Genomic DNA, 15,779 nt, shown 5'->3' with positions numbered 1-15,779 from the left:
AGGTTCCTGGTCATGTGACAAAGGAAGGGCGGATGTTGCATGCAGGTTCGTGAGAGGGCGACGAGGAGCCATTTTTGTTGTGGGCAAAGTACTCCAGGCTCAGGTGATTCCTGTTGAGGATTTCTAGACTCTGTGATCTTTAGGAGAGTTTGCAGGTAAACTGGTGACTTGTTTTAAAGGAACGCCTGAATAAAAATTCTTATGGTGGCCCGCGAATTTGCATATATAACTAAATATTGGAAGTAATTCTTCAGCACTCAAATTTTGCTTTCTCTAAAAATTACAAATTAAGAATCCGAGAAAAGGGGACTCTGAATTGTGTATCAAGATAGTAGGGGTCAGAAATCTCTTTCAAATCTAAACACCCAACTTGTGGCTCCCCTCTGGAAAGCAAGAACCATGCTTGCTCATAAAGGATAGACCAGAAGCCAAATCAGGAAATACAGATTTATGCCTTGATTTTCATAACCTAGCAACCTCATCCACTGTTTCCCATCCTTGGAGTCAACCAACCAGGGTTAAAGAAGTTTTTTCTTATCATCTGTTCATATTATAGTTGAGCCTGGTGCCACACCGTAGAAGTCCCAGTATTGGGGACTTGGGAGCTCGAAGCTATAGGATCAAGAGTTCCAGGTCAGCCTCAGCTATGTAGTTTGTAGGTATGTAGCTATGGAAGGCCTCTGTCATTATCTAGATCAAACATACACACTTTTTTTTTAAAAAAAAAAACAGTAAACACCTTGATCCTTTTTTAAAATAAAGATTTATTTATTATTATAATATCAAACATACACACTTTTTAAAAACAGTAAACACCTTGATACTTTTTTTAAAATAAAGATTTTTTTTATTATTATAAGTAAGTACACTGTAGCTGTCTTCAGATACACCAGACGAGGGCATCAGATCTCGTTATGGATCATTGTGAGCCACCATGTGGTTGCTGAGATTTGAACTCAGGGCCTTCAGAAGAGCAGTCAGTGCACTTAACGGCTGAGCTATCTCTCCAGCCCCATACACGCTCTTTTTCTTGTGGTTATTTCTTACTAGTAGAGTCTAACATATTTATATTGGTTTAAATATATGTAATCTAGAGACAGTTTTAAGTGTTTGTGGGGATGTGCATAGGTTACCTGCAACCATCAAGCCATTTTTTTAAATTTGTTTTTCCATCAAGCCATTTTATATAAGAGACATAAGCATGTGGATATGAGCTGTGATTCTGGAATAAATTTCTCACTCCCTTGTGCAAAGGAAAAGTATTTACTCAAGTGATATAGTCTTGAATCTAAAAATATTTCCAAAGTCAATCTTTGGCTCATTCTTATAACCACAATACTAAGGAACCAGAGGTAAGAGGGTGGGAGGAGTTTCAGGCTTGCCAGTACTACACAGTGAACCCTGTCTCAAAACAACAAAAACCCAAACAAAGAAAATCTCAGATGATACTCCAGAAATGCTGTTTTCCTTCAAAACAATGTGTCAAGCTTTCTGAATTTCACTCTTGTGTGTCCTTCCTAACACTGGTGTAAGATAAGTAAAATTTCCATTTACCCTCTTAAGGTCTCAGTGAACACCCAATTAAATGGGCATAAAACAGCAGGTGAACAGGATGGAAGCATACAACTTTTAATTAGTAATTTTTGCTTGTATGTTGGAGTATAGAAAAATGAAGACACAAAGAAGTTCTTGGGGCCATAATCTGTATCAGAAGCTGACCAGTGCAGTGAATGGTAAAACTGTGGGAAGACACTTTTTAAGGGTCTTTGTCTCAGAAAAAAATATCTTTATTTCAAAGGGGACTACTGTGGGTGGTGTATCCTGCTACTTTATAGTGACAAATAATTCTCCTTGATGGACAGATTAAATAACATTATTCTGTCATTCCAAGTCAGGGCCTTTGGGGGGAAGTACATCATCAAGACTTTTTTTTTTTTTGGTTTTCCGAGACAGGGTTTCTCTGTGTAGCCCTGGCTGTCCTGGAACTCACCTTGTAGACCAGGCTGGCCTCGAACTCAGAAATCTACCTGCCTCTGCCTCCCGAGTGCTGGGATTAAAGGCGGGCGCCACCACACCCGGCTCATGAAGACTTTTAAATATCTCTCCCTCTCCCTAATCCCTTTCCTTCATCCCCTCTTCCTCTCCCTCATCCCTCTTCCTCTCCCTCATCCCTCTTCCCATCCCTCATCCCTCTTCCTCTCCCTCATCCCTCTTCCCATCCCTCATCCCTCTTCCTCTCCCTCATCCCTCTTCCTCTCCCTCATCCCTTTTCCTCTCCCTCATCCCTCTTCCTCTCCCTCATTCCTCTTCCTCTCCCTCATCCCTCTTCCTCTCCCTCATCCCTCTTCCTCTCCCTCATCCCTCTTCCTCTCCCTCATCCCTCTTCCTCTCCCTCATCCCTCTTCCTCTCCCTCTCCTTTTTTTCTCTTCTCTCTCCTTTCTCTCTCTTACCCCTCCCTTCCTTGGCTTCAGTCCTTGGCACCAGTGAACTCACCCATTTGCCAGAGAGCAGCTTCCCAATAAACCTGTCTTTAATCTAATCTAATCTAAATTGGTTTAAATGGGTTGATTTCACCAGCGGCAGAGAGATAACCTATCAAGGGTCTTATTGCTCCCATTAGCCCTTACACTTCTTAAATGTTGCAGATTGCTTTTTCTTTTGTCCCTAGCTCCTTCTTTTCAAAGTTTTGAAATGACTTTTAAATAAAGATCCATAATTCAGTTATCAAACCCAGGTCATCTTCTGTAACCCTGATTTATCATTTATCTTCGGGCATCATGTGAGTCTATTAAACAAGACAGTGTTTCATAGAATGTCAGAGCACCTAGTAGTGTGTGATACAATCTTAAACGAAAAGGTGTGTGCAATGAATGGTGCTTTCTCCATCCACATGAAAGTCTATTCCTTCTTGTGTCCTGTATTATAGATTCATTATGGGTCTTCCTTTTCATCTCTCACTGATGTGGACATTTCTGTTTGTGAGTTAATGTCATTGGCTTTTTCTATACCCTCATAATATATAAATCCAAATAATCTCATCCACTTAGTTTAGCTTCATCCTGTTGCATGACTTCTAGCCATTGCTACTTATGTTTCCCATTAGGGATTAAACCCTAGTGGGTTTTACCTTATTTCCCTTTTTTAACTCAGACATTCTTCATTTACTGTTTCTCATTTATGGCAAGATTATTTTTTTTAGGCATCAAGATTCAGATTATTATAGTTATCTTTTACTCTCTTAATTTGATGGTTATTTTCAGTGAAGATGAGTATTCTTTGATCTTCTTCTTAATTTCAAAATTGTGTATTGCTTTTATAGTGACCATTATTTTTACAGTCCAAAATAAACTTCATTCCATTAGGAAAAAAAAAACCCAAAATATGATAGAATTGTTCCTTTCATTTTATTTTGACAAAACAATAGAACTTTAGTTATATTTACAGAAATATTAGTACATTGTAATATATCATAATTTCATCAGGATATAACAATATAAAATATTTAATATATTTTAAATAAATTTCAAGTGGCTATTGAGAAAAATATTAAGTTTGTGGTAGCAAGTTACATTTGAAATATAGAAAACCTTTGTAAAATTAGCAATAAAATTCAAATTTAAACATTTTTAATACTTTTATAAATAAATTAATAATGTTTTATCTCGCAAAAAATAAGAACAATTGACAAGTTGGTTGTTTTAGCACACTGTGAAATTCCAAAGTTGAAGCACCAAAATTGAAACAAACATTTTGTTAATCAGTCAAAAATTTGAAATCAGTTGAAAGATTTATCTTTATTTATGTGGTAGTGCCTGTGCTAGTGAATGGCACTTATGTGTGGGTGTCCTTGGAGGCCAGCTGGGTCCCTTTGAGCAGTCCTGAGCTGCATTACCTGGGTATTGAGAACTATACTTGGTCCTCTGCAGAGAAATCAGCATTCTTAACTACTGAACCATTTCTCCAGCCACATAGGAAATTAAATTTTAAATTTATAATTTACTCATAAACACCTGGGAAGTAATAAGCATGGGCTGTATTTTATTGCTCACTCTTAGATGTACAAATGACTGACTGTTGATATGGCTTCTTTGGGCATTAAGGTGTCCAGTATCACCTGTTTAAAATACTGATAAGAGGACAGGAGAAGAAAGGGGCCTATGGGCAAATGAAGGGTAGCTGTTGTGACATCAGCACCAGTCTAGCATTTCTAGATTACCCTGAAAGTCACCAGTGAGTTTTAAAAAGAGACAAAGGTGAAAGGATTATGGCCAGTTTCTTGGATGTGTGCCTATTGAGTGGAGAACACCAGAGGATGATGAAAACTTTGAAAACCAAATTCTGGGTGGCTGAGGCAGAAAACTTGCGGTGATTTGGGGGGTCAGCCTGGGTTATACTATACAATGAGATGCTTCTCATCAAAACAAAACACAGATTTCTGTTTGCTAGTTACAGTTTCATATTTTGCAGGTTTAGAATGCTCTACAATGGGCAATTAGGACAAGCTCCTAGATGCTACAGCTGCTGCTCTTACACTGGCCACTGGCCAAGGAGATTAGTCGCTTGTTTTCACTACTGGAATATATCTGGGATATTTTTCAAACAAAAATGTTAGCTAAAATACACATACTTGTAATGAGATGTTGCACATCTCAGCTCAGGCGTAAAAATGCCTTGTAGCAGTCACACGAGTGGTAAAGACTGACAACCCTTGTCTGTGCTCTTGGGTCACATTTTTTTCCAAATACAAAGCAGTTGACTTTACAGCACCAGCCTGAACTTAAGTATCAGCACCATCACGTCCACTTCCATGGATGGAGAAATACACTCAAAGCTTTGCCTCACAATGCCTGGCCTCTTTGAGTCATCAAATAGTACGACACTATTTGATTATTCAAAAGTTCCCGATTTCTTAATATTAGCCTGAGCATAAATCTTACCTTAAAAGTTTTAAAACTTTTGTATATCTGGCTAAGTGTGGGTGCAGAGGCCAGAAGTGGATGTTGGATCATCTGGAAGAGGCTACTGTGAACCAGTACCAGTGTGGGTACTGAGAACTGAACCAGGGGCTTCTGCAAGAGCAACCTTCTATCAGGCCTGCTGAACTGTGAAACAGAGGTAAGGGAAGAATAAAACTACAACCATAGATGAGACCCTTCGTTCGGTTTCGGTGTAGGGAAGGGGGTGAAGAGGTGGAGGATGGGATTCTTGCATGCGTGAGAGTCTTTACTATGAGATTTGTTTTCTTCTTTGAGGTTAGATCAGTAGCAAGTCTCTCTCACTACCCCCTGCACCGCCCATCCAGTACAGTATATGGAACATAGTTTGGGTACTGAAGAAAATAACTTGTTAAGCAGAATTAAGTAACTGTGGAATGTATCTGTATACTCAAGAACATGTTTAAAGACATAGCAGCTGTGTACAGTACAGTAAGGTTTTACCCCGTGGTCTCTCTCTCCACATGGTTGCTAAGAATATATAACATAAAAATCATGGCGTACGTGTGTGTTTTCCAAAGGAAAAGTTAAAAAACTAACAAAGGAACAAATCTGTAAATCCATGTTACGTACTGTTTGGAGTAAAGAAAAATGTTTGTGTCTGATAAACCAGCAAGTACCTCATTATTTCCTGGTGAAGTTATTTAAGGTCAGTGTTTATAGGAACGGGAATAAAGTGCACATTTAGTAAGTAGTCTCCCTGTTACTTGTGAGTTCATTGAAAAAAATAAAGAGAAATGTTTCAATGTATGAGGATGACATCCTAGTAAAAATTAGTTGCCCGAGGGTAAATGTTTTACTGGCTTTGAATCTATTGACATAGTAAAAAGAACTCAGTGAACTAGCAAATAGACATCGTCAACAAAACAGAAAACAAAACTGTCCTTTATATCCAAGCCTGTTATGATTCCCTTCAGGAAGTTTCCTTTGGCCCTAGCCTTGTGCATATTTAAATGAGGCCTGAAACATCATGGGGCCTCAGTTATTCTGTGTTCTAGCCCTTATAGCACTCAACAGTTCTAACCCTCCAGTTCTTCTCATAGTGTGCTTAATTTATGTATGCCCCCTTCTCCTTCTCTAGCTGAAGTCTCAGGGAGGAGGTGGAAGGAAGCACACTCCTTTGCTCAGGAGTGGGAGACAAGGAACACACTGTGCATCCACAGGACAGACCTCTCTTAGCTTGTAGTTCAAGTTCCACACAATCGACATTTAGTCAGTGCTTTGGGTACAACTGGGATGTGATTTCAGTGATATTCTATGGCAAGCTGTTGCCTTTCCACAGGGAACTTTGAAACCTACAGGTTAAGAGACCCACATCACAGACTAACTTGAATGAAATGCTTTCTTGTGTGGTGAAACTTTGCACTACTACATCTTTAAGGTTAGAGAGAAAGACCTAAGTAAATGCATGTTCTAAGTCATGACTTTGTTACTTAAGAAGGAACAAAATGCGGGTCTGGTTTCTTTGATTTTGTCAATGTCTTTTCTTCATGCACACCTGACAGCGGCTTATGATTTTCTCCAAGTCTCCAGCTTTCACAGTTGATGGAATAGGTTTTCTGAAATAAATACAAATGAAAGGACTCATTGATTGTGGATAAAATAGAATACTTACTTGCTTTGGGATTTTTAAATAAACATTGTAGTTGACTTTATTCCAGAAACACTCCTCTTTGTAGAAGAGGAGAATTTCTGAAAAGATAATTTTATGTTTGTATATATAAACATTTATTGGTATTTTATGTTTTCAATGTGTTTCATCAGAATTCATAGAACATAGGCTTTCCTGCAAACGTACAGTTCATTTTTAATTATTTCTTCCCTTTAAATACTCCTAAGTCTTCACAGATAAGTCCTTAAGATCAGCAGATCAGCTAGTATTTTTTCAGTACTTTACTGTAAATCCATACATGTGTTGAATATGCTTAATGATAACAAAATCATGTGGATATTTAGTTTTTACTGACACAGTGAGAAATAGACTCTAATTCTTGACTTCGAAATACCTCTATCCTGGGAGGATAAGGGTAAATAGGATTTTATTGTCAGGATAGAGAGAGTTAAGTATATCCACATAGAAGTACCGATAAAAAGCAGATGTAGGCAGCCTTTGAACAGCTCTATAGTTGAGTCATCAGATTAAGGCCAACGTGGCATAGTTACCTGAACATTCTTTCTGGGTTTAGCGAAGCCAGCCAGAAACTGTAGGAGTTTGAGTAGTAGTTACATGTTCCTCGTCCATGGCATTCTATAAATGGACTGGCTCGGAATTCCTCCAGGCAGGAGCCGGGTGAGGCGAGTGCTTGTCCAGCACCCTCAGAGCCTGCACTTGTGAACTACCACAACAAAAAGATCTCAATGAAAACACTGCCCGTTAGAGTTCAAATACAAGTTTTCCACATTTTGGCATGGTTAGGAAGCAGTAATAGAAAGCAACAGAAAAAAGGAAAACCAAGAAAACACAGATGTCTTCTCTTCTATGTAGATGTTAACTCTTGGAGCATCTTCTAGGAAGAGATGCAGTCATCCGACGTCTATTGTTTATGCTTACCACTGGGATATGAGCTCCATGAGAAGAATGTGGGTCCTGCTAGCCTTACTGCCCTGACTGGTTGGGGCTCAGGATTGCTGTTAAATAGTTTTTAAATTAATTAATATTTAAGTGGACAGCTGTGTGTAAAGGGGGGGATAATATGTCACAACGAGGCATAAGTATGCAGCATGTGAAGAGTGACATGCAGAGCAGTCAGTACTGTAGATGGTCAGTCTCTACCTTGAATTTAGCATTAATGCCAGAACTTTTTAAAAGAGACTCCTCCCCATAAGAACATCAGAGGGGCACAGTACAAGGCACATTTTGTCACTTCATAAATGTGATACTTTAAGATAGTTCAGTTTTTATTTATGAACCCACAGATGCTTAAAAATGTTCCTGTGGTTATCATAATAAGCATTACAGACAATGTAGGCAAAGAAGTCATCACAAAAATGAGCAAAGGGGCCTCTCATCTCTGTCACAGAGTGGCTACTTCTCACTTGAATGCTACAGTCAGGGATTTGTGGGAAATCTGAGGAGTCTTTCAAATTATTAAATTATATTTGCTTATTTATTTGTGGTGTGTGTGTGAGATATTGTGTAGGTGTGGTATTGTGTGTGTGACTGTGTGTGTGCGAGTGTATGTGTGTGCACATGCATGCCATAGCAAAGGTATGGAGGTCAGAGGACAGCTTGTGGAAGCTGATTCCCTTTCTACCATGTCAGTCTTAGGGACTGAACTCAGGTCATCAGGCTTGGTGGCAGGACTTTCGCCCCCTGAGTCATCTTGCTGTCTTTTATTCAGTGCTTCATTACTTATCAACAGCATCAAAGTTGTCAGTCTTTTTTAGTGTGTGTGTGTGTGTGTGTGTGTGTGTGTGTGTGTGTGTTTATTTATTTATACATCTATTAAGACTAGGGTTCTTATAGCCCAAGCTGGCCTCAAACTTGTTATCGAGCAAAGGATGATCATGAACTTCTGACCCTTCGGCCCCTACCTCCTGAATGTTAGGATCACTCTTTCTATGCACTGCTGGGGAATGGAACCTAGGATGTTGTGCATGCTACGTAAACACTACTGAGTAGATGCCCATCCTCAATGTTTCTCTTTAGGTATATTTTCAGATCGCCAAGCATCTATAATATTTTACATATATTACCAGGTAGGGGACCACATTGTTTTAATACAGCCCAAGATTCTAAAGGCATTATTATTTTTTTTGTTTGTTTTTCTTTTTTTCGAGACAGGGTTTCTCTGTATAGCCCTGGCTGTCCTGGAACTCACTCTGTAGACCAGGCTGGCCTCGAACTCAGAAATCCGCCTGCCTCTGCCTCCCGAGTGCTGGGATTAAAGGCCTGCGCCACCAGGCCTGGCTCTAAAGGCATTATTAATTACTTGAAATGGGCTAAGGTTTTTTTTTTTTCTTACCATAATGAAAGAAAAACCTTTCCAGAGAGAAACCCAGTCCTGGGGACATGGAGGGATAGCAGTAGTTTGACTGTGGACAGCTATGGCCATTGCTGGACCTTCACAGACGGTGCATCTGTAAAATGAGACCAATAGTATGACAGCCACTTCTACTGTTGCATTCCTTATAAGTTAAGTGATTCACTTGATCCTCTTGTAAAACACAGGGATTGAGATTTTTACCTGCTAATGTAGGGTTCGAGAGCTCTGCCACTAATTGGAGCCATGTCCATTGGCATCAGAGCTGGTGTTGACAGCCAGTATGAATAATCATTTCGTGATGCAAAGTTACATACATTATTGATGTTACAGAATAAGAACGGCATTGTGGTGAATCGCTGCAGGCAGCTGCCCAGAGTACCTAATAAAACAGGAAACTGAGTATCACGTCCAGTAAATTTTAGTTACTCTATCATTATTTAGAAACAGGTTAATTATCACATGACCTGTGGCAAACCTGGACCAAGAATCAAAACAAAACAACAAACCGAAAGTATTCTGTGGTAATGTAAAGCTTTAGGATGGAAGCCAAAGTCTCAAATGGGTATACTAAACCTCCCCACCTAAGAATGTGTTCTGTGGCTCCTTCTACCTTCTTGGATAGGACTTGGGACTTGATATTGTTCTGCTGGGACAATGTCTTTGCTTTAGCTACTTCCAGATATTCATAATAGCAAATGACCAGGGGGAAGCTTTAGAAAAGATAAATTTGAGGATTAACAAAAGATAGATGGTTGAATCTAGCTGCATTTCCTCTAGCAGTTTATACATCAGAATGAAAACTAAACCTTGGACCACAGTTGCTCTTTCAAATGCACCATAAGATGCTAACATTATTTACAGTGACCTTCAGAGGAAGCTCAAATCCTATAAATAGTCTACACTCAGCATCATAAACTGCCTGGAAATTAGAACCTTACCAAGGTCTTGTCCATGTGCACGTTCGTTTCCTTGTACAAAAAGAAGAGAAAACCCACTATAGAGTGGCTGTGTTCCTTCAGGGCATGAAGGATTGGCCGTGGTTTGACTGTGTCGGGTGAAGATGAAGCCTTGCATTCTTGTACCAGTGGCTGGCATTCCCCTGTCACCAGGATTTCCCTTTAAACCTGGCAATCCATCCAGACCAGGTGGGCCTTTGAAAAACAAATTATATAGGTTGCAACATGACCAGACTCTCAAATGTGTTTTCTAAAGTACTAATTTAAATGTGTTTATGTGGCTGGTAAGCCTTAAATATAAAAAAAAAGGAATCTTAGAGACAAGTGGACTATAAAATGATTATGATGTTTTATTTTAATTATAAGGTGGATTAAGAAACACTTAGGAGACTAGCAAGACATACCTAGGTGTGTCTGTGAAGGCGTTTCCAGAGATGACTAGATCATGAGGGTTCTGTCCTAAAGAATGGACGAATCCCTTCATGGATTTGTAGATGATGACTTTGCTGTAAACTGGTAAGAGGTAGGAAGTAGGGGTTTGGTCTTAGATACTGTACTTGCCCTGACCCCTTCTATATGACTTTCCTTGCACAGAAGTCCTCTATGCAGTGAGCAATGTTCTTTTACATCACAGCACCCAAATATAGAGCCAAACAACAATGGACTGAATCCTCCAAATCCAGGAGCCAAAATAAAATTTTCCTCCTGTGCATTATTTATATCGGGTGTTTTATCACAGTGACACAAACATAAATGATACAATGGAAAAATAATATTAAATATTAACCAGTTTATCATAGGATGCATCTTGTTTTATTATTATTATTATTATTATTATTATTATTATTATTATTATTATTATTTTGAGATCAGGTCTTTCCTCATCTTTGAATTCCCTTGGGATGCCTGGCATAGTGTCGTGTATTTGATTTGTTGTGCCTTATGTATTTACCTGCCAGTAACTCTAGTTTTCCCTGCTTGCTGACCCACTAAGAGGTGAAAGCTGCTTCTCTTGTCACAAACTGAGCCCTTGTCACTGCTGAGCCTTTCCTGTTGGTAACAAAGCTTTCCTTCCTTAAGTTGCTCCATTTGAGGATGTTTATCCTTTGGAGGGTGATGCAAAAAATAACAAATACGGACCTTAAGCAACAGATGCTTTCTGGTCTCCCCACGACAATTATAAACGATTTGCTGATCAGAGTAGAAACTGGAGGCACGATTTCATGCTCATGTGAAACTATGGCGCACTGCTGTGGATCTAAGCTTGAATCCTCATATCACTCTCATGAGGCCTCTACAGCATTTGACTACTTGCTAATCAATTCCCAACACAATTTGTATTATAGTATCCTGTGCTTGCTATCACCTCATTATAATATCCAGTCATGGTCATTAAAGTGTATAAATTAAGAGGGCCATTAACAAAAGCACATCAGGAATGAAGCCAAATGGGTAGTCATTCTCTAATGTAGATTCTCAGCCACACTAAATCAAAAGTAATCCCATGGTTAATATCACAGTTAATATTATAGTATTGAACTGACATGTCTAGTTGGGAAATGATACTTGGAAGTTAGACTTTTTTATTATTATTATTATTTTAACAAAGTCTGTAACCTCAGACAGTTAGCATCTCAGTGTTTTCCAGAAGGGTGCATTGAGACTTTTGCAGAAGTTAGATTTAGATCCAGGTTATCAAACTGACATGCATAGTTTATATTCCAAGTAGAACATTATATTTAAAAGGCCTTTTTGTAGAACGTACACCCGAGTTGTTAACTTGTATGCAAAAATAGTATAATTCATAGACAGCTGTCCTAAGTAAGGAAGCAAACTTGTTCTGTTCAAGCCAGGGCAGTATTGAAAAAAGCAAAACAAAACCAGAATAGCAAAAGACTCACTCATAAGGTACCACTGTTGAGAGCTAGGCCAAGCCAAAGCATTCCCTGAAACTCTAATGTATACAGAAAGGACAAGCTCCTTTTCTAAACAAGAAACAGGCTTGGCAGAGACTGTAATTGCCTGGGGCCAGGGCCCCACCCAGATTCACCATGCCTTATATGTGTCCCTACCATCCATATGGAGAAGGAACACAGTTCTTTCTCTAAAACAGGGTATGTGCTTGGCAGAACCATAATAGCCTGAGACCAGGGCCTTAGGGGAGCTGTGTCTTAGGATCTTGAGACCCCCAACTCTTCCCACTCTAAGGGGCAATGGCTATCAGTCTGAAGGTGGCCTTGTGCTCAGTCCCTGATGCCCCGGAGATACCTCATGTTCTCTTTGTGCAACATTGGTTGGTTAGCTCCCGCTCTTCCTCCTGTTGTATGATACCTTTTCGCTGACCCTGTCCCATCTCTCCCTAGAAGTATTACATTAGATGTTGTGCTTCTAAGAAGCTTGCCTGGCATAGGACATAGCTTACACCAGATCTCCGGATCCCACATTTTCTGTCTTCTTATCTTCTGATCTCCTGGCCCTCCCACTTAGTACCCTGTCATTGAAGAACCACTTGCTGGTCAGGGTCATACTATTCCTATAAGAGATTTTTAGCCAACATAACTGCTGTGGGTGATTAAAACACAATTTGCCTTTCCGAAAATAGAATAATAACTGGTGCTCTATTAGTCCTTAATCAAAGATTTTTGCCTTGATTAAAAATTAAGAATCTATCCTTAATAACAGAATGAATAGTGCATTCCAGTCATGTGTGACTCCTCCTCCTTCTAAGTGAACATCTGGCGCCCTGTCTTTGTTCTAATTGGAACAGTAGAACTAACTGGAAAACCCAGAGTACTCACTCTTTCTTGCAGTCATAAGATCACACGTATAAATGAGTCTCCTTTATATGCTGAAACAATACTACTTCAACCAGGGAGGCAAGCGGGGTATTTACCTTGCTGTCCTTTCAAGCCCTTGCTGCCCTTTGCACCAGCTGGTCCTGGAGTTCCTGGTTTCCCATCCTTGCCTGGTCTACCTCTTGGCCCACAGGGTCCTAGGCAAGAGGTACTGTTGTATTATATGCCATCATATTAGAATAAAAGGTCAGGCTGCCACCCCTCCCAGTAAGCACAGGACTTCTGCAGTTTCACCAGCCAAGATAGACATCCCAGGAAGGCTAACTGGCATGTTTGTTCACTAACTTCCCTCAAAGGCCTTAAGAAACCATGACTATATGAAAGTGTGTGCTGTTGTATTTTATTCCAGAATTCATGATGCCCATGAAGTGATCAAACCAGGAAGTAATACCTCTCTTATCTCTCATGTGATTCAGACAAACTTAAAGAACAAGAGACCTATTCATAACTCCATTGCAATATGCTAAGACTATGTGAAGGGTTAGGTTCACTTCCAACTATCAGCAGCCTGGAAAGACTTTAAAATCATTTTCCCCTAATGCTTTGGTGTACAAATTGTTTGAAGAGTCCACATTTATAGAAGTCATTTATAACCAAACATTCATTTAAAAATTGAACCCCAAAGCTGATGTTTGTCAAAGGAGATGGGTAAGATACTTTTCTCCTAATAAAAATGAAATGCAGCATGTGTTTTCCTTACTTTGTACTATGTCCAGATGTTTTTACAAGAGTCTAAGCTCCTTTTTTTTTTTTTTTTTTTTTTTTTTTGTTACTGGTCAGGGTAAATGAGCCCAATTCCAAAGTGGCCGTTGTCTGTGGAGTTCTCTCATGTGCTTTCAAATGCTTTATAGATTTTCTTCATTCACCCTTTATTAAAGTTCTAGGTTCATGGTGTTGCCATACCTGGGATTCCTGGTGGTCCCAGAGGTCCAGGGTCTCCTTTCATTCCTGGCTGTCCAGGTGCACCAGGTGGCCCTGGGCTTCCTGGAAGGGAGATGACCTTAAGAGTGCCAGGTTTTCCAGGTGGACCTATTGATATAAACACAATGAGAAGATGACTTCATGAAACTATTCTTTCGTTATAGAGAACAGCAATTGAGAAATACATTTATTTACCTGGTGGTCCTTTTGGTCCAACTGGTCCTGGATGTCCAATTGGCCCAAGAAATCCAGGGTTACCCTTCTCTCCTAAGAAGGAGGAAGAAGAGTAAGAACAAAACAAAGAAAATAAGCTTATATTTTAACATTCACAGGGAAGTGTTTCTGATGAGAGATTACTTTTTGAGTTTGAGAACCAATGACGTATTTTGGGAGAATTATGAGGCCCTACTGAACCCAGTGTTAGCTTTTGATGAGCTGCTACATTTAGTTGTCTCAGTTAACTATGTTCTTATTTTGTGGTTCCACATGTACAGATAGCCCAGAGTTTATGTCAGGAATTTTCATATATTTATTTATGTAACAAAGTGGCAAACATTTCACTTTTATTCATAATGTTTTATACAGATGATAAAAAGACTACCAAGAAATAGCCATTGATTTAGACAATACTCCTTCAAAGAATATTAAGATTGCATAGACATGGCTGGGCATGGTGTTGCATGCCTTTAATCCCAGCACTCAGGAGGCTGAGGCAGGTGGGTCTCTATGATTTGGAGTCTAGCCTGGTCTACATAGTGAGTTCCAAGACATTCAGGACTACATAGGGAGTCCCTGTCTCAACAATAACAACAAAAAATTGCATAGACATTGGATATAATTACTTAAAATACTTGAATATTAAACAGGATATCAATAGAGGAAATACAGTAAGGTTGAGCTTAGTGATGCAGGGCTGAAATGCCGGCACTTGGGAGACAGAAGCACGGGGAACACAAGATCAAGGCTGTCTCAAAAAAGCAAAACAGAAAAGAAATTAAACAAAATGAACAAAATAATTACTGCACCAAAAGTTAATTGCCAACCACTCTAGAAACTACTCTGAGGACCAGAAAGAAGCATGACTGTTTACCTATGAGTCTGAGAATATTCACCTCAATGTTTTGGTGATGGAACTTTTCTCAACTAAAGTGAGATCACCATCCAAGACAAGGATTTTCTTCCGAAGTCTAACTGATTGTGTCCCATTGGGCCTATTTACAGGGCTTGGTTGTGCAAATCCCCTCCCTGTTTACCTGTCAATATTTTAAAGCATTAATTGATTGTCTTTACTGCAGCCTTTAGATGCTTTTCACATTGCTGATGTTTTTAATCTGAGACTTGGGAAGATTGTGTCATTAACCCAGGACAGCCTGCCTATATTCGCTGTCCCCACGTCCAGTGAGAGTCCTCAGAATTACTCGCAATGATTTCTCTTCAGCTAACTGCTTCCTAAAAAGGTAATGTTTGAAGAAAATGAAAATGTTGTTTTCAAGTCCACCTGGTCCACCTTTGAAGGTAGAAAGTTTTTCTTCATGGAAAGCTTGGTTTTGTTCACATTGGATACAATTGTTATTTAATATCTCTACTAACTAGGCTGTGAGAAGAGATTTCTGTCTTTCTAAAACTCAGAACAGGGGAGTGACCAGCTAAACTACAAATCTAATAAAAATCTGTTTCCATTTTCCATTACAATGCAGCCCCCCCCTTTTGCCTTTGCCTCCCAAGTGCTAGAATTACAGGCATGCTCTACTAAACCTGATATATCACCCTATGTTCAATATTAAGAATATAATGGCATGTATTTCAATGTTAGAGCACTTGCCCAGCATCTATGAAGCTTTGAGTTCGGTCCCTATCACTATAAATAAATAAACCCCACAAAACACAAATGTATAAATCTGTGCATAAAAATTCACTTTACCTAAACTAATGGGTTGGAGGCTGTTCTTTAAGATTTTTTTTTTTTTTAAGGGGCTGGTTAGATGGCTCAGTGGGTAAGAGCACCCGACTGCTCTTCCGAAGGTCCGGAGTTCAAATCCCAGCAACCACATGGTGGCTCACAACCA

At 39.4% G+C, this 15,779-nt stretch overlaps 1 protein-coding gene across 2 annotated transcripts in view; it reads right to left on the bottom strand.

Moving 5' to 3' along the window:
- Positions 1 to 3,636: 3,636 nt before the first annotated feature.
- Positions 3,637 to 15,779, bottom strand: part of Col4a3 (collagen type IV alpha 3 chain) — a 138,767-nt gene continuing 126,624 nt past the window's right edge. The window contains exons 45-53 of one of the 2 annotated variants that reach the window (XR_003843853.1): positions 13,909 to 13,980; positions 13,696 to 13,821; positions 12,831 to 12,929; positions 10,342 to 10,450; positions 9,920 to 10,132; positions 9,183 to 9,360; positions 8,961 to 9,075; positions 7,159 to 7,331; positions 6,449 to 6,554 (exon numbers count right to left, since the gene is read on the bottom strand). Coding sequence is in view for 1 of the 2 variants with exons in the window: in XM_021197823.2 (XP_021053482.1) it covers positions 6,470 to 6,554; positions 7,159 to 7,331; positions 8,961 to 9,075; positions 9,183 to 9,360; positions 9,920 to 10,132; positions 12,831 to 12,929; positions 13,696 to 13,821; positions 13,909 to 13,980 (1,061 nt within the window). In the remaining variant the exon portion in view is untranslated. Of the gene's footprint in view, positions 6,555 to 7,158; positions 7,332 to 8,960; positions 9,076 to 9,182; positions 9,361 to 9,919; positions 10,133 to 10,341; positions 10,451 to 12,830; positions 12,930 to 13,695; positions 13,822 to 13,908; positions 13,981 to 15,779 lie in introns of both variants that reach the window. The other variant, XM_021197823.2, reaches the window with a different exon arrangement.

The sequence above is a fragment of the Mus pahari genome, chromosome 5, assembly GCF_900095145.1.
Source record: "Mus pahari chromosome 5, PAHARI_EIJ_v1.1, whole genome shotgun sequence".
Classification (NCBI taxonomy): domain Eukaryota; kingdom Metazoa; phylum Chordata; class Mammalia; order Rodentia; family Muridae; genus Mus; species Mus pahari.
Note: the sequence above shows the minus strand (reverse complement) of the source record. Positions and strands in the feature narration are given on the sequence as shown.